This window comes from Maniola hyperantus, chromosome 15 (assembly GCF_902806685.2).
Source record: "Maniola hyperantus chromosome 15, iAphHyp1.2, whole genome shotgun sequence".
NCBI classification, from domain to species: Eukaryota; Metazoa; Arthropoda; class Insecta; order Lepidoptera; family Nymphalidae; genus Maniola; species Maniola hyperantus.
In genome coordinates, this window is record NC_048550.1 from 14,414,616 (window position 1) to 14,439,609 (window position 24,994).

At 38.6% G+C, this 24,994-nt stretch overlaps 1 protein-coding gene across 2 annotated transcripts; it reads left to right on the forward strand.

The window, feature by feature from the left end:
- The first annotated feature begins 1,988 nt into the window (after positions 1 to 1,988).
- LOC117988896 (putative inorganic phosphate cotransporter) lies at positions 1,989 to 24,479 on the forward strand. 2 transcript variants are annotated; one of them, XM_034976173.2, is made up of 12 exons: positions 1,989 to 2,087; positions 2,124 to 2,280; positions 14,141 to 14,271; positions 16,746 to 16,925; positions 17,326 to 17,464; positions 17,959 to 18,185; positions 18,916 to 19,065; positions 19,323 to 19,455; positions 19,836 to 19,960; positions 20,536 to 20,655; positions 21,365 to 21,497; positions 22,243 to 24,479. In XM_034976173.2, the coding sequence occupies exons 2-12, from the start codon at positions 2,244 to 2,246 to the stop codon at positions 22,311 to 22,313; spliced, it is 1,446 nt and encodes a 481-aa protein (XP_034832064.1). In that variant the 5' UTR covers positions 1,989 to 2,087; positions 2,124 to 2,243; the 3' UTR covers positions 22,314 to 24,479. The 2 variants fall into 2 exon arrangements, with proteins under 2 accessions (XP_034832064.1, XP_069359743.1); XM_069503642.1 differs by lacking the exons at positions 1,989 to 2,087; positions 2,124 to 2,280 and adding an exon at positions 9,381 to 9,400.
- The last annotated feature ends 515 nt before the right edge of the window (positions 24,480 to 24,994 follow it).

A 24,994-nucleotide genomic window follows, 5' to 3' on the forward strand; every position in this document is an offset into this window, starting at 1 on the left:
ATTAGTAAGTAGGTATTTGATAAATAATTAAGGACTATGTACTAGAAAAAAACTAGCTGATAGTATGTAGGTATAACTAGGTATAACAACAGGTGTTGTCTAGGAACAAGTAGCATGAAAAAATTGTAGTCACGGATTGTAACACGGATCTCCTCTCAGAATGAGAAGGGCTTAGGTCATAGCCCGCTACGCTGGTCCAGTGCGGATTGGCAGACTACACACACCTTTGAAAGCATTTTGGAAAAATCTCAGGCTTGCAGGTTTCTTTACGGTGTATTTCTTCACCGTTAAATCAAGTGATATTTAATTCCTTAAAACACACATAATCAATAAAGAAAAGTCAGAAGTGCGTGCCCGGGATCGAACCCCCGACCTCCCGAATTGTAGGCTGACGATCAGCGCACTTAAAATAAATAGCAGTAGGTATAATTTAAATGAAAGGTAAACGACCTCACAAAATTAATAAGCAAATAGTATTGAGAATAAGGTTTGTGTGTTGGTTTAGAAAAAACCTTTCTTTAATTGGGTATTTGACTACATCAAAAGTAAATTATTTCTCAGTGATTATTAAATAGAGCGTCTTCCAAAATACGTCAAATTCACGTCCTTTGTTAGTTTTAAGTGTAATAACCATTTTAAATTATTGATTAAACTAAAAAAGTACGTCATTATGATGTGACGTCACATTCCATTATTTCATAGAATATCGCATACAAATGCGCGTGTTGACGTTTGATAAAAAGTTACTGATTTGACTAGTTGTCAAATACCGTATTAGTATTGGTTACTTAATACTAATATCTATTAAAGTGTATTTTGTTTGTATGTGCCGTAATATTACGTAGTTATATGCTACCTAATATTCTACCTAACGATAACTAATTATAAATGTCAAAGTGTGTCTGTCTGTCTGTCTGCTAGCTTTACACGGGCCATACGTTCAACGAATTTTGACGAAATTTGGTTCAGCTTGTATTCAGGGGAAGGACACAGGCTAGTTTTTATCCCGGAAATTCAAAGAGTTCCCCTGGAATTTTTAAAAACCTAAACGACGAAGTTCGTTGCGTATTTTCCTATTCTTCTTTCCGATTTTTTTTATGTTAAAAAATTAAAAAAATCGTCGTTTACGAATTGTGACGTCATTATTCACCTTCCGTACAGCGTGATGTTAAAAATAAATAAAAATCATGATTTTTTAAAATTTATTCTCTTTTGAATTCCAGTCCGATAAATTACCGCTAATACAAAAAACCGGCCAAGTGCGAGTCAGGCTCGCGCAACGAGGGTTCCGTAATTCAGTCGTATTTTTGCGACATTTTGCATGATAACTCAAAAACTATGATGCATAAAAATAAATAAAAATCAGTTTTAGAATGCACCGGTGAAGACCTTTCATATGATACCCCACTTGATATAGTTATCTTACTTTGAAAATTGAAAATACTAATTATTAGTTTATATGACCACAAATTAATTTTTTTTGTGATGTAACCACAAATTCACGGTTTTCAGATTTTCCTCTCAATGCCAGCTATAAGACTCACCTTTCCTGCCAAATTTCATGACTCTAGGTCAACGGGAAGTATCCTGTAGGTTTCTTGACAGACCGACAGACAGACAGACAGACAACAAAGTGATCCTATAAGGGTTCCGTTTTTCTTTTTGAGTTACGGAACCCTAAAAATTACATCATTTTATTACTACAGTCCAAGATCCTATTTTTAAATAACTAGCTTATGACTACACAAACTTCAAACCCCTATTTCACCACCTTAGGGGTTGAATTTTTAAAAATCCTTTCTTAGCGGATGCCTACGTCATAATAGCTATCTGCATGCCAAATATCAGCCCAATCCGTCCAGTAGTTTGAGCTGTGGATTGATAGATCAGTCAGTCAGTCACCTTTTCCTTTTATATACTTAGTAAATAATAAAATAGGAAGGAAATCCGCGGGTTGGTCGGATGGCACTGCAATATATAAGTAATGAGCGGCCGCACGCACCTACTGTCACAGGCTTCCTGCACTCCAAGGCGCTGCCCTTGCGCACTGGCGAACGAGTAACTTGCGCGAGTGGACTGTGAACTTATAAAATCACAATAAATAATAAACAAGTTTAAAAATTTAAAATCACAATAAATAATAAACAAGTTTAAAAATTGAAATAAGTGAAGCTGTGTAAAAAATATCAAAAAATTTAAGAATTTTTTTTTTTTTGGATTTTCCGAGTTGTCACACTTTCAAGATGAGTGCCATCGAAGATGTAACCGCGCCTAAGCCGGGTAGGTTTATTTTTTAAGTAAACTAACTTTACTGGCTAATAATAGGTAGATAGTAGCTTTCTATCCCGGAAAATTGAAGAGTTATTTTAAGTAAACTAACTTTACTGACTAATAATAGGTAGGTAGTAGCTTTCTTTCCCGGAAAATTGAAGAGTTTTCAAAGCTAAATCTAGTCATCTAGTTAAATATAACAATTACATGGAAATAGTTAACTGAAAATACTAAATAAACAATACCTATAAAATTAGAGTGCCTCAACTAAAGTAATGTTTATTTAAAAATATAGGTAGGTACCTATAGGTAAACTAGAAAAATAAACAGCACTGTTTATAGAACAATAATAGAATTAAAGATAGAAGAACTTGTTATTCATAATGTGTAAACATTTTATCAAATAAATGACTATATTATTAGGGTTCCGAAGGGTGCTAACGGGACTCTATTTAGTAAACTGCCGCTGTCCATCCGTTAGTCCGTCCGTCTGTCTGTCGGCAGGCTGTACATCATGAACCGTAATAGGTACGAGTTGAAATTTTCACAAGAGTGTGTATTCAAAATCAAAGTCAAAGTCAAATGATTTATTCAAAATAGGTAATTAATAACTCTTTTTGAAAGTCAGGTGTTGGATTTCTAAGATATAGTGGTGATAATTATTTCGCAAACTTAAAACTAAAGCTACGAGCTATTTCTTTTAAATAGTTAAAAAAAATATATGCGAGCAAACTAGCACCCTTAATTTTAAGAGGTTACTGCCGCCCACGAACATTTGCAGCACCAGAAGAACTGCCAATGCGCTGCTGACCTTTCAGGAATTTGTTGATCCTTTCCTATTAATAACGCCACATTGTAGTACGGAACTCTACTACAGTCGTATTTTTTCGATATTTTGTACGATAAATCAAAAACTATGATGCATAAAAATAAATAAAAATCTGTTTTAGAATGCGCATGTAAAGCCCTTTCATATGATACCCCACTTGGTATACTTACATACTTCGAAAATTGAAAACACTAATTTATTAGTTCATGACCACAATTTTTTTTTGTGTGATGGAACCACAAATTCAAAGTTTTCAGATTTTTCCTCATAATTATGTGTTAGTTATTTGAACTAACACCGAAGACCCGATAGGCAGATCTTCTAATTTTTAGGTTCGGAGAAGGAACAATGAAACAACGTACTTCAGCGGAGAGTGTGTGTATGTAACGGTTTATTTTGACAGTTCTTATATAGGTACAATTCTGACCATAGACTAATTTTAGGCATAATCTACATGATAGTTCCGATAGGCCGCGAACGCACTGTCAACTTAATAAGAAGCGTTGACATATGTATTATAGAATAATAAATAATACAGGCAAGTTTTAAAAAAGAGAACCGTCAACTCTTTTGTCCTAAAAGTCGTCTAGGTCTTTTACAAAAAAACTTTTTTCACGGGAAATTAGAACTAGTATGCTAATATTAATTATGTGCATGAAAACTCTTGCACTATGGATAATATCTTAAACGTAGTTGGTGAAGCTTGTCTGCGGAGGAAATTGGAGCAGAAATAAAATTTTCATTATTTCAGTTATTCCCGATCTGTCTTACGTGTGTGTAATTGTGTATACGTACCTACTGTGCTCATGTGAAGTTATACATCATTTAAAGTGAAATGGGCAGTATCAAGGCCGTCGTCACAGTCACGGCCATTATGACATTATTACTGTTGCTGTAATAATCGATTATTGTAACAATGTGGCCGGCATTGTTGACATACATGATTACCTATATACATGAAGTGACGAGGCTCATTTATTTTTGTGTCGTAGCTCGTAATTCCCATTGCAAAGGGTTGCCAATCCGCACTTAGCCAGAGTGGTAAACCATGGTCAAACCTTTGTCATTCTGGAAGTACACCCGTGCTCAGTAGTAAGCCGGCGATGGGTTGATCATGATCATGACTAGATAGTCATGATCATGATCAACCCATCGAGTTATTCATAAGTTTTATCGATAGATATCGATAAAACTTATCAATAGTAAATCACTGTACAGATAAGATATGCAACAGGAGCTATCTGTGTCGTGGAGTATTGTCATTCTGCCACTTGTGCACTCGCCCCAATGTTATCTGGGCTAGGGTCAACTCTCAGGGTCTCAAGGTGAACACACTTAACTGACTAACAAAGCACTCTTAATTATTAACTACCTGACTATATGAAATTGGGTCTTTTGAAAGTGACAATTGCTTTTAAGTATATTATTATAGCCGTGATAGCCTAGTGGTTAGGACGTCCGCCTTCCAATCTTAGGTCGGGGGGTTCGATCCCGGGCACGCACCTCTAACTTTTCGGAGTTATGTGCGTTTTAATTCATTAAATATCACCTGCTTTAACGGTGAAGGAAAACATCATCTCCATAATATTCGCAAAGTCTACCAATCCGCAACATGGCCAGCGTGGTAGACTATGGCCAAAACCCTTCTCACTCTGAGAGGAGACCCGTGCTCTGTAGTGAACCGGCGATGGGTTGATCATGATGATAATATAATTATCAAAAATTATTATGTTTTCTTTATCTATTTAAAAAGTAAAAATTAATAAGAAAAATCATTGTCAGACAACAATTGAAAATATGAGTCTGACAATAAAAATACTAAGGTGAAGCCTACTGACCTTAGAAACTTAATTTGATCTTGTAATAATTATTAGTTATCTAATAATAATATTGGTTTTATGGTTAATTAATTATAATGTACCTATTGTTCAAAATGAGGAAGTTAAAAATATTGCATCGTTACTATTTTATAGGTTTTAGCTATTAAATAGTACCTACAGCACGCGACAGGTCGAGATGGCAATCGGGCAGGGAACACCCCGATTGCAGCCTCCGCGCTAACTCGGTGCGGGCGAGGGCGGGTAACGTGAGTGCCCCCTGGTAACCCCCTGCCCCCGATTGCCATCTCGACCTGTCGCGTACTATATCTGACCTTTATCATTTTCATCACTCTTACAAATTACCTAGCGTTACCTAGGCTTGGATTTGAATAAAAATAAAAATAAGAAAGAAAGTAAAAATAAGAGAAAATAACATAATATTATCTAGCCTATACTGTTGGCGCTCGAGCTATCAGCGGCGTGGACTCAGACATTTAAAACTCCGTGGGAACATTTCAGGATAAAAAGTAGCCTATTAAGTATATCCGTGTTCGGGATGCAAGCTTATCTTATCTCTGTACCTACCGAAAGATATAGCCCGCGACTTCCACGTGTGTTTGGATTTTTATTAATCTCGTAGGACTTCTTTAATTTTCCGGGACAAAAGGAAGGCTATATCCGTCCTTGGGTGGTAACCTACATATCTCTAACGTTTTTCTATCGACCAAAAAAAATCAATTCGGTTCAGAAATCTCGGAGATTTCGGTGTATATAGATAGAGAAACACAAACCCTCCTTCTTTTGAAAGTTGGATAATAAAGTAGCTTATATAACTCCATGATTAATGCTCTACTTGTCTGTGAAAGTCCCGTCAAAATAAGTTTAGCCGTTCAGAAGAATAGCCCGTTCAAACAGACAGACATAGATACATTTTAAAAACCCGTGATTCAGTTATAGTACATCAGTTCAAATAACCATTTGTGAGCTTAATTTGAGGTTGTTTATTTGTTATTTCGAAATTACAGACAGACACTTCAATTTTATTTATTAGTATATATATTAAGTAGGTATGAATAAATAAATAATCCATACCTTATACCTATCCATATTTCCATCATCGCCATGATCAACCCACGGCTCACTACAGAGCACGGGTTTTCTTTCAGTAGAACTAGAATGGTTTGACCATAGTCCACCACGCTGGCCAAAAGCGGACCTACTTTCATACTTACTCGTAATTAAAGAAATTTTACCGATTTCGATGAAATTTGCTATAGCTTACATACATCCCAGGGGTGGGCATAGGCTGGTTTTTATCCCGGAAAATCAAAAAGTTCCCACGGGATTTTAAAAATATGTTACTTACCTATGTTAATTTTTTAAATATTTTCTGTTTTCTTCCAGTCATATAGCGCCATAGTGCAATAATTAATTATCATAACAAGATATCATCTCAAGTGTTGTCATTTGTAACAACTCTTCACCTATTTTATATAGGTACTTACACACTTGTCTTAATCTAATAACTAGCTGATGCCCACGACTTCGTACGCGTGGATTTAGGTTTATGAAAATCCCGCGGGAACTCTTTAATTTTTCAGGATAAAAAGTAGCCGATGTCCTTCCCCGGGATGTAAGCTAACTCTGTACCAAATTTCATTCAAATCGGTTAAACGTTGGGCCGTGAAAAGCTAGCAGACAGACAGACAGACACTTTCGCATTTATAATATTAGTATGGATATGGATTTTAATGGTGTATCTATAAACCCTTAACAACACTCGTGGTTTATCAGAGTGTTTTTTAAATGTATAGACTAGCGCTTGGCTGCAATCTCACCTGGTGGCAAGTGATGATGCAGCCTAAGACATAGCGCGCTTGCCTAAAAGATGCCTATTCACTCTTGACTTGAAGGTACCCATATTATAAAATTGGAGGGGAAACTGTTGACGGAAGGGTAGGTATTCCATATTATTTTAGCGTTTCGAATTAGAAACAAACCAATCACAAACGAAACTATGTTTTCGAAGTAAATTTCGAATGTTTTTTTGAAAACAGGTTATCTAAAGAGTAGTAGGTACCTACAGAAAACAGTTTTGTTTGTGATTGGTTGGTGACTTGAAATGGTTAACGCCCACTGAGTTTTTGTAGGTACCTAAGGGTACAGAGGGAGCCCTTTCATAACTTCTTTCAGTGAAAAGAGGTATAGGTACTTGTGCGTGTGATCAACCCATCGCCGGCTCACTACAGAGCACGGGTCTCCTGTCAGAGTTAGAAGGGTTTTTTTCCATAGTCTACCACGCTGGCCATGTGCGGATTGGAGAACATTATCTCAGGCATGCAGGTCGTTTTTCACGATGTTTTTCTTCACCGGTAAAGCAAGTGATATTTAGTTACTTAAAACGCACATGACTCCGAAAAGTTAGAGGTGCGTGTCCGGGTTCGAACCTCCGACCTCCGATTAGAAGGCGGACGTCCTGACCACTAGGCTATCACAGCTTAGTAAGTAGGTACAATGTATTAGAAAGGGGATTAGATTGATTGTAATAAGTAGGTACCTATTGTATAAACTCTTTATTGCGTATGAACTAATAAGTATTAGATCGTGAAATATACAATTATGTACTATTGTAAAAGAAAGTGGATTTGATAGAATTATTGTATGTATCTAATCTATAAAACCGTGTCCTCAATAATGCCTCGTGTAAAATATAAAACCGGCCAAGTGCGAGCCAGACTCGCACACCGAGGGTTCCATACTACAGTCATATTTTTTCGACATTTTACACGATGAATCTAAAACTACTATGCATAAAAATAAATAAGAATCTGGTCTAGAATGTAGGTACCTACAGGTAAAGCCCTTTCCTCTCTTACTTGTGTGTGTACTTACAAATGTTATTTGTTCATGAACACATTTTAATTTTTTTGTGATGTAACTACTAAATCACGGTTTTCGGATTTTCCCTTAACATCTGCTACAAGACCTATCTACCTGCCAAATTTCTACTTACCTGTCAAATGTTTCTTGGTCATCGGGAGGTACCCTGTAAGTTTCTTGACAGACACGACAGACAGACAGACAACGAAGTGATCCTATAACGGTTCCTTTTTTCCTTTTTAGGTACGGAACCCTAAAAAGTATTTGCGTTATCTATCTGTTTATTTTATGACAATTCGTAATTGTACACATTTACTTTTATTCTTCGATTAACCTCGTTTTTCTATTCACAAACTTTATTAAGTAATTTTATTAATTACTAGCTTATGCTCGCGACTTTCAAACCCCTATTTCACCCCCTCAGGTGTTGAATTTTCAAAAATCCTTTCTTAGCGGATACCTACGTTATAATAATTTAGTATTAAATTTCAGCTCGATCCTTCCAGTAGTTTGACCTGTGCGATAGATCAATTATAAGTCAGTCAGTCAGTCACCTTGTCCTTTTATATATTTAGATTATTGTTATAACAATGCCATTTATATCTTTCACCGTAATGTTGAGTCAATTTTTGCATATAAATTACTATAATAATATAATCATAGACTGGTTTAGGAGTTGTGTAACTACTTCTCACTTACACGCAAACATACAATAATTATTGATAAAGATAGTAGATATATGAATACACAATATTATGTTGAGCACATCGATATATACCTACATAAAAATACAGTAGGTACGCGGCAGAAAGTAGGTAATGTGATAGTTGAAAGTACTAATTATTTGTACATGAATTTTTTTTTTTGTATTGTAACCATAAATTCACGATTACGTGAATTTACGTTTTCCACTTACGTGTGACATAAGACCTATCTACCTGCCTGATTCTAGATCAACGGGAAGTGCCCTGTAGGTTTCTTGACAAACAGACAGACAGCAAAGTGATCCTACAAGGGTTCCGTTTTTCCTTTTGTGGCATGGAACCCTAAAAAGACGGAATGTAAATAATAGTACCTACCTAGTCATTATCTACATATTCTCACAAATAATTAATTAGATTTTTTATTTATTAGATTCATTTGTAAAAACCTGTAGCCTGTCCAATAACTGCATTAATTAGATATTCGTTGATTAAATAACGGGATTATTATTATTTTAATTTAGTAAGACAGGATGGGAATATGGCTTACCATATTCCCATATGGTATAAAATAAAATAATAATAATGGCTTAAAATATAGATAACTTTCGTATGGGTTGATATCGTATCGATTGCATATCGATGGTAATATTGTAAATTATTGTTATCAAAATGTTATTAAACGTTATCGTCTATTCCAAAATTTATTGAACTCGGAACATTTCAGCAATTGCATGTCGCATGTCGATAACAATTTATATCGAAAGGTTATACAATAAAAAGACGTGTAGTTAGTGTTCAATGTGTAACAATGGTGTACGTTACCAAAAGAGCGAATAAAGGTATTTTAGAAAACAAAACAATTTACACAACTGCCGTGAAAGATCACTACTATGACAGTAAGTTGGTCATAAAACTATTTTTTTGTAAGAAAATTGTTGACTAATATTCACCTTTCCCCTCCAATTAAGCGTAAAGCTTGTGCTAGGAGTGGCTAGGAGTAGGTACGACAATAGTACAACGGGTGGGATTCTAACTTGGGCGACCTTTCGGTTTTCAGTCCGCTCGTTTAACCGTTGAGCTATCGAGGCTTACTATAATTACTAGGATTATTATTACTAGCTTATTACTTATCCTCCTCGATTTCGCATGGACTACACAAATTTCGCATGGACTACACAAATTTCGCATGGACTACACAAATTTCGCATGGACTACACAAATTTCGCATGGACTACACAAATTTCGCATGGACTACACAAATTTTAAACCCCTATTTTCCAACTTTAGGGATTGAGTTTTTAAAAATCCTTTCTTAGCGGAAATCTACTTCAGCCCGATCCGTCCAGAAGTTTGAACTGTGCGTTGATAGATCACTCCGTCCGCGTCAGTCAGCTTTTCCTTTTATAGATTTTGACCAGCTTATGCTCGCGACTTCGTCCGCGTGGACTGCACAAATATCAAACCCCTATTTTCCACCTTTAGGATTGATTTTTAAAAAAATCTCTCAGCAGACGTCTACGTCATAATAGCTATCTGCATGCCTTTCAACCCTATCCGTCCAGTAGTTTGAGCTGTGCGTTGATAGATCAGTCAGTCAGTCACATTTTCCTTCTATATATTTATAGATACAAAATATAAGTATTATTAGCACCTTGGGACCCCAATTTCTATAGAATTTTACACCTTTAATACCTCTTATCTCTCAAAGCCATCATGATCCAAACAAACTTTCCTCCCAGTGTTGGGTCAATACGCAGAGAAACTTTCAGCTTTTATAAAATAAGGAAGGTCTGGACTCTGGCACGCGCTGGCTCTTAGGCCATAATATCTACCATTCAATACACTATCAGAGAAATACCTAATAGCAAAAAACCGTGTCGCTAATCAAAAATAATTGCTCTTATGATTGTAATTTGCTGGCTGAATATAATTTCTGTAACCACTCTGGTTACAAAGAAGTTATTACGACAAAAGTCTGTCCGTTGTTGTGCCATCCGTTTCTCACGGATTCTGTCCGATACAATAATAGAAGGCAATTAATTGTTTACGTAACTAGTTTGCCACAGGTTTACAATAAATTTTTCATCATTTTTTACAATTTCATCTTCATCATCATCATCGTCAAACGATAGACGTCCACCGCTGGACATAGGCCTCTTGTAGGGAGTTCCACACGCCACGGTTTTGCCGCTTGAATCCAGCGGCTCCCTGCGACTCGTTTGACCTCCTCTGTCCACCAAGTGGGAGGTCTACCAACTCTGCGCTTTCCGGTATCTAAACGGGTTGTGATACCGAAGTCCACCCCGAGATGGACCCCCCCCTCTCCCCCAGCCCCCTGTCCCTCTCCCCTCGTCCCCCCGGTGACGCTATAGCGGCCAGAAGGACCTATAAGCAGCATAGTCAATTCGAAACAACACACACAAGATACCGAAGTGACAAGTTTCAGATGTAAGTTAACCCTTGACTGCAATCTCACCTGGTGGTAAGTGACGATGCAGTCTAAGATGGAAGCGGGCTAACCTGGATGGGGTATGGCAATTTTTTAATAAACCCATGCCCCTTTGGTTGTAATACGGCATCGTACCGGAACGCTAAATCGCTTGGCGGCAGGGTGGCAACTACCTACGGCCGAAGCCTCCCACCAGACCAGACTTAAAAATTATGAAACTCCAAACCCCTGCCAGGAATCGGAGCCGGGACCTCCCACTAATAAGACCACAGCGCTTACCACTGCGCCAGGGAGGTCATCAAAATAAAAATAATTGATCAGATAAATAATTGAATGATCACATAAATCCGCGTGTGATCAAACCATAGGTAATGTGTCACACGCTACGTGCGCGGGGTAGCCAGTGCCCGATTGTGTGGCGACTGGTGAGTTGTGACGCACGGACGCACGGACAGCCGCGCGAACAATAGTGTGCGTCCCTTGAATTTATATTGACGTTTAGTTGGTATTAATTAGATTTATTGTTGTTTTGTTAGTGGTAATTTGGTCACCTAATTTGGAGCACCCTTGTACCAATTCTTCAATTCTTGTATTTGATACGATTCTAAAGCAGGAGGCGGTCTGACTTGTAGACCAAAGTTTACGAAATCATTGGAAAGTCTTTATTTACTGACTGGGGGAGGGGGAGGGGGAGGGGGAGGGAGAGGGGGAGGGGAAAGGGGGTTTATTATTTGTTGTTATCTATAGCTTTATCTTTATCAAGCTGTGATAGCCTAGTGGTTAGGAAGTCCGCCTTCTAATCCGAGGTCGGGGGTACGATCCCGGGCACGAACCTCTAACTTTTTGGAGCTATGTGCATTTTAAGTAATTAAATATCACTTGCTTTAACGGTGAAGGAAAACATCGTGAGGAATCCTGCATGCCAGAAAGTTCTCCATAGTGCTCTCAAAGGTGTGTGAAGTCTACCAATCCGCACATGGCCAGCGTGGTAGACTATGGCCAAACCCTGCGCTCTGCAGTGAGCCGGCGATGGGTTGATCATGATGATGATGATAGCTTTATCTAGATTACGAGATACAGCCCTGACAGACAGACGGACGGACAGCAAAGGCTCAGTAACAGGGTTCCGTTGGCACCTTTGAGGTAGGGAACCCTCAAAAGAAAGCTTGATTCAATTTCACACTAGGTACAGGATATTGCAGCTCTCTATAAACCCTCTTCTAAAAAATCTCTCATCGTAGAACAATTTTCGGGTTATTTTCCCCTAATCACGTAAATAAGAAAAATTGGGAAATGCCAAAACAAAAGGTCTTCTCTGATGGATATTGTACGAACGTTATAGCAATAACAATAGTAAATGGAGAAAAACATAAATAGCTATCTTTGTGGCAATCCTTACTAACATTATATAATTATGCGAAAGTGTGTCTGTCTGTCTGCTACCTTTTCACAACCCATATTGTCAAAATTTGGTACAGAGACATCTAAATCAAATCAAAATAATTTTTATTCGGTTAAACTTTTACAAGAACTTTTGAATCTTCAAATGCATCTACCACTGGTTCAGAATGCCTTTCCTAGCGAGAAGAACCAGCAAGAAACTCGGCGGTTGCTCTTTTCAAAGATTTGATATAAAATATTATGCCATGTATAAAAACAACGCGCATTGCTGGAGTGAACTGCACTTCTTTTATCAGTTACATAATCTTGTGGCAATAGTCAATAGTCAACAGTCAATATCTCGGAGAATATACTACTTTTTATCCAAGTTTTTTTTCAATTCCCACGGGAATCTTAAAACCTAAATCCACGCCAAGGAAGTTGCAGCATGATCTAGTAAATATTATAATTATGTAACGGAGTAATTAATGCCTGAACGCCTTTCAATCTCGCTAGGATATTGCGCACAAATTGGAATTTCAGGTAATAGACGGATGTACACAGATATTGGCTCGGACGCGTCAAAGACTCAGAATTGGAATACCTACCTACCCTATAGCTCACTGGTACTGGGAAATTTAATGGACGCAAATAGAACTGACCACCAGTTTTGCGTTAGGAGGCGTAAGTAGGTACCTATCTAAAATTCTCATTCCTCTCCGACAGTAAAGCGTCGCGCAGACTTTTTTTTAAAGAATATTAGCTAAGTTAATTTTATTTTTATTTATTTTTATTTAGACAAAACGAAAAGTGAATAATTTACACCACACTTTTAGACCAAAGCACTAGATAAAAAGCCGAGACTGGTGTTGGCAGTTTGCAGCCCAAATAGACCGTAGTCTGTGCTAGGGCTGACAAAGTTCATCGACCTCATTCATACTATATTATATTATATTATATACTATACTATATTTATACTATACTATATATATAATATTCATACATTACTAAAACTATATTTGCTGACTAATATTCCCCTTTCCCCTCCAATTAAGTGTAAAGCTTGTGCCAGGACTAGGTACGACAATAGTGCAACGGGTGCGATTTAAACCGGCGATCTTTCGGTTTTCAGTCCACTCCTTTACCCGCTGAGCTATCGAGGCTCTTTCGGGTTGCATATTATGCATTTCTTTTCTAAATAACCCTTGATATTCCATGCACACCATCGATTTAGAAGTACCTTCTCATTTTAAAATGATGGCACATACACACACTCTAAAATTCATAATCATAAGTGGCAGCAACCTGAAAAGAAAAGTTAAGGGTGTTATCCCCGTTCTTCGCAGATAATGATAAGCTGTGGCTCTTCCGCTTTATCCTTCTCCGCTCGTGTGGCTGGAAAGTCAGTGAGAGAGAATGCAGATCGCACCTGGGTTTGGACAATTGAGCTCTATAGTTTGACTTGATTTTTCTAGTCTCCGTTGAAATTGGCTGCGATGGCCGAAATGCGGTCAAGAAAACATTAGCAACTGATGTTCAAAAAAGTTCTTCTTAATCGTTCACTTTTGGTAGATTGGTCATGGTTATGCATTCTTTATCATTGCAGCTCGTGCGATCTCCCGCCAGAGACCTCTCTTGGTGGTATTTGGGGGCATTGGTTGGGGGCAAATTAGCCTGCCCAAAAACAACATTTGTGATGAATACAGATACATTAGGCATCTTGTGACAATCGATCGCAGGAGAACATTATAACTACGAGTAACTTTCGGTCTTGTGCCAATGGTTTATGGAAATTTGTTGGTTGCAGACAAGCTGCTGGGCGTGCGGCACCTGGTGGCGCTGCTGCTGTTCCTGGCGACGGTGGTGTCGTACGCGACGCGCGTCAGCATGAGCGTCACCATCCTCGCCATGACCAAGGACAACGACTACGGGTATAAGGTTAGTATCAGATCTTGGCCAGCGTACCTATTGCCCCTATTAAATTTCTAATGGCATCCTGATATCTGCTTTTTCAGGGCTGGTTTCCATACAGACCTACCTTCGACCTTTCCGTACATCAAATCAAATCAAATCAAATGGTTTATTCAAAATAGGTAATAAATTACACTTTTTGATAGTCGGTTGTTGCATTTGTACTCCTAAGATGATATAGTGGTGATAATTTTTACGCTAACTTAAAACTAAAGCTATGAGGGTTCCAAACGCCCCCAGGTCTGAGAAGAGCCCTATCAAAACCCTATTTATAGCCCACTGCCTAAGCACAGGCTTAGGGAGAAAGGTCTATAGGCTATAGGTCACCACGGTAGCCAAGCACGGATTGCTAGATTTCACACACCTTTGAAAATGTGGAGAATTCTTAGGCATGCAAGTTTCCACGCGATGTTTTCCTTCACAGTTTGACAACCCAACTTAATTGTTGTTACATCTAGAGAATATCATCATCATCATCAACCCATTGCCGGCCCATACTGAGCACAGGTCTTACAGGTTCACAGGTTCTACAACCGCACCGCGCGCCACCGTAAGGAATTTCACCCTCACCATCTGGGTGTCTGGTGCACTTCGACCGTCCGCTGCGCCAGATCCTTCTTTCCACGCACGTGCAAACTGTGGAACCAACTCCCATCGGCGGTGTTCCCACTAGATTACAACATGGGGTTATTCAAGGGGCGGACCAACAAATTCCTAAAAGGCCGGCAACGCATCGGCGGCTCCTCTGGTGCTGCAAATGTTCATGGGCGGCGGTAATCACTTAACATCAGGTGACCCGCCTGCTCGTTTGCTCGCTATATCTATTAAAAAAAAAAAAAGGTCTCCTCTCCGAATGAGAAGGGCTTAGACCATAGTCTTATTGCGGATTGGTACATTTCACACACTTTTGATTTCTTCACGATGGTTTCCTTCACCATTTAAGCAAGTGATACTTAATTACATAAAAAAATATTTTGCAAATCGGTCCAGGAACCTGGAAAAAATCGATGTACATACATTTAAAAAAAAGTCGAAAAAAAAAACGGGCCGAAGTGAGAACCACCTCCTTTTTGGAAGTCGGTTGAAAAGTTAGAGGTGCCGTACCGTGACGAGCCATGATAGACATCTGTCTCCTATTCGGGAGGTCGGAGGTTCGATCCCAGGCACGCAGCTCTACAGAATATGGTAGAAAAAAATGAAACAGATTTTAAAGCAATCGCTTGTGTAAACTACCTACTGGTTTTCATTTCGCAAACATTGCCTTTCCTTTCTAGTAATTTTGCCTTATGTTTATTCATACAGTGAATATGAAACGGTCGGTTTAGGATTTGGAAAAACCTAAATTCCTCCAATTCTTTGGATACTGGAATTTCGTCCGCTTTTATTCCCTGCGGCTCCATGATTTTAGTATTTCGTTCATTCCGTTTTTGGGATAGCAAAGAATTTACCCGATTTGGTTTTGTCCATCCGATTTTATCGCGTGGCGTCGGTTTGAATTCAAGATTTTATGAATACCTAGGTACCTATTTTCTTTTTTACGAGTACCATGTGGATCTGCAAAATTTGGTTAGACTTTTCATACTAAAGATTTTAGATTTTAGATTTTCGTGGTTTAACAAAATAATACATATAAAATGGGTATTGTATTATACCCGTAATATTATCTAATCCCTTCCACACTTTTTAGGGTTCCGTACCCAAAAGATAAAACGGGACCCTATTACTAATGCTGAGATCTATAGAGCGACCTTTAACTTTGCTCAGACTTAAGATTGAGTTACAACGAGACAGATTTATGTGAGAGATACAGCTCTGTCTCGTTTTAACTCTGTCTTAAGTCTAAGCTAAGTCAGAGTGCGCTTTATAGATTTCACCCTAAGACTCCTCTGTTCGTATAAGTCAATTAATTATTAAGTAATTAAGTCAATTATTGGAGTTAGTTTAACTGACTGCCTTTATGAGATGATAATTGATTATTAACCGGATAAGTCAGGATTACAACATATTAGATCAACCGAGCCTTCGTGGGTGCACTAACGATACTCTCGCATTACGAGAGACAACACAAACTACCCTCAACAATAACTATAGCAACCGTCATTTATGAGTCACAACAACAACGTCTCCATTACGACACGCATTGAGAAGTGCACACGGCAAGAGCCACACGATTAATGAATCACTACGAACAGCGTGTCTGATTTTATAGTCTCACTACTACGTAGTAGTAGTTCCAACTTCTTTGAGTCTCACAACGACGGTGGGGTGATGACGTGATGTTCAATGAGCATCACGCAATCTGTTTACAACTAAAGACGGCACTGCTGGGATAGCAGTTTAGTCATTTCAATGTTGATATTCCTGACTCTCCGTCATAATTTCTATCTTAACTTCTGATGCACCTACATAATATTCAAAATAAGAGTATGTTAAACTTCCAGGTATTCGACTGGAGCCAGTCCACTCGGGACATGATCTTGTCTTCGTTCTTCTGGGGCTACATCGTGCTGCAGATTCCTGCTGGGATGTTCGTCGGCCGCTTCGGAGGCCGCCTCATCATCCTGGTGTCCATGCTCATGACCGGAGTTATCAACCTCGTCTTGCCTTATGCTGCTGTTAAGGTAATCTAAATATACAAAATGAAAGTGGCGGCGCCAAGTGCCCTGCACTTATTGTTTAGTATTACACGTTATATTTTATTAGTAAAGAGAACAATAATTAATTAATTAGAACACAGAATCGTCTGACGTGGTCACTTTGTAGTCGTGTAGTGTAGTCCGCTGGTCAGGCCGGGGTCGCGTTATACGCCAGACCGTCGACACCGGGTCTCCTGAACAGAAAGTATGACTGACTGACTGATCTATCAACCCACAGCTAAAACCACTGGATATACATCCACGGCTGGATATAGGTCTCTTGTAGGGACTGAGGCCACAAGTGATATACAAGTAAATTCTTTTTTTTTTTATATTTTGAATGACTTTGAACAGCTTGGAATTGATGACACTATTTATTTTCCAGGGAGGTTGGCAGGCGGTGTGTGGATGCAGGATAGTCATGGGCCTCTTCCAAGGCATACTGTACCCCAGTCTTCACGGACTGCTGGGGCAGTGGGCGCCAGTGGAGGAGAGGAGTCGGATGGGAACTATTGTATATTCTGGTAAATTATTCTTCTTCATACCGTGTTTGTGGTATTTGACCTGGAAATGCTTATTATTTTAAGGTGTCAAAGTATACCTTGTTGCTCTGATAATAAAACAGATCTTGTCTGTGTGTGATGTCTGATGGCTACGTCATAATAGCTGTGCGTTGATAGATCAGTCAGTCAGTCAGTCAGTCAGTTACTTTTTCCTTTTATTTATTTAGATTATTTAAACGATAAAAAGGTTATGAGTGAGTTGCAAAACAGCTTTGATAGTTCTTAAACTAAGTACCTATAAGTGATTTTGTAAAGTGGTGGTAAAAAAAAACCCGACTGAGTTTTTGTAGGCTCTTGTCAGACCTGTTTGGAACTCTCGTAGCTTTAGTTTGAAGTTTACGTAATTAATTATCACCACTACAGCATTGTATTGCAAATTCAGCAAGTGGCCATCAGCAAATGTTAAATAGTACCCAATTTTAATAAATGATTTGACTTTGACTTTGACTAAACAGGTGCTCAGCTAGGAACGATCATAGAGATGATGATCGCCGGAGTGCTGTGCGACAGCAGCTGGGGCTGGCCGTCGGTGTACTACCTGGCCGGAGCCACGTGCCTGGCGTGGTCGGTGCTGTGGTTCGTGTGGGGCGCCTCCAACCCCAGCACCAGCCGCTGGATCTCCAAGGAGGAGATGAAGTACATCGAGAGCAGCGCTGGCTCGCATGACATCAACGAGCAAAAGGTCAGGATCTCAAGAGTTTACCATATTGTGGCGGTTGCCACAATAGAAACTAGATGGCGCTGTTCAATCGATAACATTTCATGACGTAGTCCCGAACAAATGTACCGCTGACAGTACTCGCACTAACGGAGTCTTCTGCAATCTGGACTATATATAGAAGTTTCAAGATACAACCGTCGGCCCAGCTGGCGCTACCGAGCACAACCAACCGCTCGGTGGGAGGATCTCCCTTTGGTACAGTTGAGCCTGCACATCACTCCCGTACAATAACATACATACAAAAATATATACGCACATCTCTGGTGGAAGCCCTCAGCAACATGGGTGGTCTACTCGGCTTCGGAAGCTTGGATGGATGGAGTAAAGATTGGAGGGGCAATATACACGCACAATAGATGGAAACCTGCCCAGCGAGGGGAGATTCGCTAACTCAGTGTAGCATTGAATGATAGCCACCGGGCGCATTTCACATTGGCTGGTTCTACATTGCTGCTTCACTCAACGATACTAATATAATTTTTCATAGAAAACCTTCAATGGATTAAACATAAATGTCAATCAAATGAGCTCAGTGGCTATCATTAAGTGTTAGGCAATGAGTTAGCGAATGAGGAAGTAGAAAGAAGAAAGGAGATCTCTCTGGTGGAAAACCAGCCCTTGCGAAGGCAGTCAGCCTTGTGAAGTTTTTCCTTTACATTTGTTAACATGTACACATTTATTTGTTTGATAGAAAATGCCGACACCATGGAAAGGAATCTTGACTTCCCTGCCCTTCTGGTCCATCCTCCTGGCGCACAGCGGGCAGAGCCTTGGTTTCTGGACGCTGTTGACGGAGATGCCTTCTTACATGGACAAAGTTCTTGGAGTTGATATCAAGAGCGTAAGTTCTTCATATTTAACCTTTTGTTTTCTTTTAGTTGAAGGTCTAGTATTTTTTACCCAACTATTGTGTATGCAGAGGCAGTTGTAGGTGTTTGTTTGTCCATTAGCAATGATTGGCTTATTGGTTAGCTACCATTCTAATCATAAGATTTATTCCAGTCAAAGTTTGGTGCAACACATTTTCATTCAGAGATCCTTTTAATCTAAGCACGTTTTAGTTAGGTCAGTAATGCAGAGTATTACAAACCTTTCCAGAATGGTCTCCTGTCAGCATTGCCGTACGTGGCCATGTACATCCTCAGCTTCGTGTTCAGCTGGTGCGCGGAGCTCATCGTCAACAGGAACATCTGTTCCCTCGCCACCTGCAGGAAGATCTTCAATACCATTGGTATGACCATGCCCTTTTTCATCCTTTGCTTTCTCATCCTTTTATTTTTAGTCTTCTCGATGAGACCTCTATGAGTATAAAAGGTGAAAAAAGAAGGAAAGGAAGAAACCGATTGACCGACATACTAAGAAATACAGCTAAAACTACTAGGTCTAGAAACTTGAGATTTTGAACTGTTAAATGAAAGACTTGTAGAAATTGCAACAGGAATTAAAAATAACTTAATCCTCGCGGAAAAAGTCAAATCAGTTTTTAGTAAAATTCATTGCTAAATCTGTTGAAGGAAAACATCTCGAGAATTCTCTTTGCATAGTCACCTTGATATTATGCAGAACGCTTACCAACTTGCAGTAATTCTTGATAACTCATTTTTTTTCTAGCATTCTGGGGCCCTGCAGCGTCACTGCTCGCCCTGTCCTACATACCCGCTGGTCACTTGTCACTTGCGGTGGTGATGCTTACCCTCACGGTGGGGCTCAACGGTGCCCATTATGTCGGCTTCTTGGTAAGTCACAGATCTTTAATTGTTGTACACCTCTATCAGCCGCAGATTGCTTTTGAATTGAGTTATTTGCACTACATCAGTATTTATTTCTGGTAATAATAATTGTAGATCATAAATTATTTTTATTTATTTCATAATTTCACTTGTGACTTAAAGGTATTCAAGTTTTGATTATATTGTAGCTCATATTATTATAATTTTAATCAGTTGGTCTTTCTAATGCGTTCTACTTTTCTACCAGAAATATTTTCTTCTCTCAAACTTTCGTTTTACTGCTTTAAATATCTTTGGTGAAGAATACTTAGTATTCTACACCAAATATATTTATAGGCAAAGAGATCTTCTTATTTTTCCTGGACGTTTTGATATTTTCCGTCCGTTGTGTGGGTCTCATGTTTGGTGATTAATGACGTACGGGATTCGCGCAGCCGGTTTATACTTGTGAATTGCACGAATGCTCGTTGCGCATAGCTTACCTTTAGTCTGTGGTTTAGGCCAACCAAAAGTCCTCTGCTGAGTCAGTCCTAATTTTATGTTTTTTTTACATGTTATAACAATTTAATTATTCGTTTCAGATCTCCCACATCGACCTGTCTCCGAACTTCGCCAGCACGCTGATGGGCATCACGAATGGCTGCGGGAACATCTTCTCCATCCTGGCGCCGCTGAGTGTGTCCTTCGTCGTTACTGATGAGGTAATACCCAGTTTTAGTCTTCCAGTCTTCTATAGTTATGGCTCTGAAGTACGCGCAAAGGAATCGAAAAGTAAAGGAACCAAAAAAAAACAAATTGCCAGTTTGAATGCGACAGAACATATTTAATATAATTTTAATTTATTTAATAAGGAACACTTACAATATACATATTCTACATTTACCACATGGCATACTAACTATAACACACACTGTGTATATCGATTACAAGTGAACACAACATTTGTAATTATTGCACCAAGTAAACTTGCTATTGTGACATCAATCCACCATCAAGCAGTTGATTTTACTTACTCAACTTGTTTTGGGTAGAACTGCTAAAAAAATTTTTTGTTAAAAAATAAGCTAGTTTGTCATGACTAATATTTCCCTTTTCCTCTAAGCGTAAAGCTATAGGTACGACAATAGTGCAACGGGTGGTATAGGTACGACAATAGTGCAACGGGTGGGATTTGAACCGCCGACCTTTCTGATTTCAGTCCACTCCTCTAACCGTTGAGCTATTGAGACTTTTAATTATTTTTTTTATACTCCGTGGTTTGAACTGTAAGCTTTGTCAGTCAGACAGTTTCCCTTATCATTCGTAATAACATCATTATTTATTTGTATTAACATCAGGTGACCCGCCTGCACGTTTGCTCGCTATCTCTATTTTAAAAAAAAGTAGATTTAAGATAACTATAATTTCCAGACAAGTGCCGCAGACTGGCGGAAGGTGTTCTTCATCAGCATCGCGTTCTACTTCCTCACCAACCTGTTCTTCATCCTCTTCATGTCGGACAAGGTGCAGCCCTGGAACGAGCCCCGACACAACGCTACTGTCGGTAAGTCTATCACTAACCACTGAACCAGAGGGAACTAAGGGTTTAACTCTGAATCCGAGAAGCCGTTGCTTGATACCTAAAATATCAATTCACCATCAGAAATTCCCGAATCGCCACGGCTTAGTAGATCCGTACCTTGCAGCATCAGGATTGATGAGTTGGGATCCGGAGTTCAATGGTGTAGTCTATGCTTGGCACCAAAAATAATATTGCATCATCCGCAGTTCCTGAATCACTATAGTTTAGGAGTGATGTACCCTACATCATCAGGGTTGAGGAGTTGGGACCTAGAATCCAAGCATGAAGTCGTTGTTTGGTACCTAGAATATTAATACACTATGAACACTTCCTGAATCTTGATAACTTAGGCGGGCAATAACCCTGCAGCATCAGGATTAAGGAGTTGGATCCAGAATTTTTTATGGGTCCACCACGGAAACATTTTCTGTTGTTGATTAAAATAATATTTTCAAATCGGTCCGGAAACCTCGAAAAAATCGATGTACTTACATACTTTTGTAAAAAAAACGGGCCGAATTGAAAACCATCTCCTTTTTGGAAGTCGGTTCAAATCAGCTCTGCATTATGATACCACACAATATGATAAGATAAAAAAAACCATCAGACTACCTAACTTTATCAAAAGAAATACAATTTTAAATGCCAACACAGTCAAGAAGGCATCAAAAACAAAAAAAACACCTACTTACTAAGATATTTTATAACACAGTTTATTATTTTACAGAGGACGGAGTGAAGAAATCCGAAAAAACCAAATCGACGAAGAAGGAAAAGACGGGAGAGCACAAGTTTTGACGACCTCTGTATAATGTTTGGTTGAAACACTAGTCATGATTTCGCAAGCGATTTGCTGAAGTTTTGTGATAGATATTAATAATTTATAGAAACTATCCAGTACGCTATCCGCGGAGAGAAGTTACTATAGCGCTCTCTCTGTTGCTCAACCCCATACAAATGATAGAGGCAAAAATCTCAGTGGGTGCTAACTATTTTGAGTCACTAATCAACCACAAATGAGACTATGATTTCCAATTGAATTTCGAATGTATTTTGAAAACATTTTCAAATTGAATTTCGAATGATTTTTGAAAACATGTTTGTGATTGGTTAACGACTCAAAATGGTTGATGACCTCCCTGGCGCAATTTCTGGCAGGGGTTTGGAATTTTATAATATCTAAACTTCTGGTCTGGTCTAGTGGTAAAAAAAAAAAAGCTGTACCGCCAAGTGATTTAGCGTTCCGGTACGATGCCGCGTAGAAACCAAAGGGGCATGGGTTTAATTGAAAATGCCATACCTCTTCCAGGTTAGCCCGCTCCCATCGCAGACTGCAGACTTACCACCAGCCACCAGGTGAGATTGCAGTCAAGGGTTAACTTGTATCTGAATAAACAAAACGCTCACTGAGTTTTCTGTCTTTGTGATTTGTATGGGATGACGTAACGGAGACAAGCCTATAGACTAACTTCTCTCCGTGGATACAAGTATAGAAAAGCCTTACGTACATGTGACACCAACGTATATTGCATGTAAAGCCTGACTAGTAAAATAAAAACCTGGTCAAGTGCGAGTCAGACTTGCGCACGGAGGGTTCCGTACCCGGGTATTTTTTTCGACATTTTGCTCGATAAATCAAAATGCATAAAAATAAATACAAATCTGTTTTAGAATATACGGTAAAGCCCTTTCATATTCCACTTGGTATAGTTAACTTACTTTAAAAATTGAAAATACTAATTATTTTGTGCATTAACACATTTTAATTTTTTTGTGTTCCACAAAATCACGGTTTTCAGATTTTTTCCTTTACTTGTGCTAAAAGACCTAACTACCTGCCAAATTTCATGATTCTAGGTCAACGGGAAGTACCCTATAGTTTTTCGTGATAGACACGACAGACAGACAACGAAGCGATCCTATAATGGTCCCTTTTTCCTTTTAAGTTACGGAACCCTAAAAATACCTCGCCATATTGCAGAAAACCCGTAGAACAAATAATTTATTACAAGAATGTACTTATACCATAGAATTATCTGTGACTTATACTTCTTACTGACCATTATACCATACTAATGGCGCTCCCAGACCAAGTTTTTATATTTCTGGTCAGGCAATACCGAATTATTAAAGTTTGACGACTTCCCTAAAGTTTTAGTTGAGTTGGTATGAAACACGCCGCGCTTCAGTTCTGCTGGTGTGCGTTGCGCGTTCGTTTTTAACAATTCAGCAACATTATTTCAAGACTGTAGGGGAACTTGAAAGATCCTACGCATCAAAACTTTTTAATTAGCTTTTATGACTTACTACGTAGATATACCTATCTGTCTGCTTTTCTTTGGATAACTTTTCACTCTCAAGTACCTACCTACAAAGTTCTCGCGAAGATTATCTCGTTTCCTTTTACTTGAGCTTTTAATGCAAATATAAATTATGGTTGTATTCAAATTCTCAACACAATTATATTATTATGTAGGTACCGTATTACTTTACCTACCAACCAAAATTTTTTTCGCCTTCTACGAATAAGTATTAGGTACTTAGGTTTATTGTTAGAAAAATGATTATTTAAATGACGAATGAAACAATCTAAGTAAGAATAGTAATGTTCCATTAATAACAATAAATGTTAGCCATGGAATTCAGTTGCTACGAAAAAAATGGTATCACCTACGATTCAACAACGAACTCTGAAAAGAGTTTCCCGAATCACGTCGTTACTTATATTTTACAGTGATGTTATACCTAGAACCTAGACCAGACACCAAGGTGGTATACTTATGACTTTGTAAATAAATGTTTTATTTATTATTAAATGTATTAAGTAAATTATTGTTAAGTAGGTAACGAATATTTAAGTTTTAACTAGATTAAGAAGAGAAGTTTGATACGTAGGTACTAGCTTAATGTGTATTTGGATGAAGTTTTAATAATAAAATTAATTCAATAAATTGATAATGATTATTATAATATTTTATTGCAACCCGCTTATTACCGCCTAGAACTAAGATTTTAATAGAAATGAAATGAAATTGAGATTTTTTGGAAGCCGCTGGGTCATTGTACGATTCTGTCAAAACGCCATCTGTGTACATACTGGTGAACAAAAAAGCGCTCAGAGCAGCCAAGTCTATCGTATAGGCCTCGCACACAAATTACAGTGCTTTGGAGTTCGTATAGCACAAACTAGATGGCACTATTACCAATTTGATATTAACTCCCTATAAACACTTCCTGAATCGTGATGCAGGCGGGCGTCGGGCAGTAGCCCTGCAGCACTGCAGGCTGCAGCATTAGGATCAAGGAGTTGGATCCAGAAATGTTTCTGGGACCACCAAAAAATTATAATTTGCAAAAAGGTCCAGAAACCTCGAAATAATCGGTGTACATACATAAAAAAACGGGCCAAATTGAGAACCACCTCCTTTTTAGAAGTCGGTTGAAAATAATTTTATTTGTTTGACTTTTCACGACTCAAC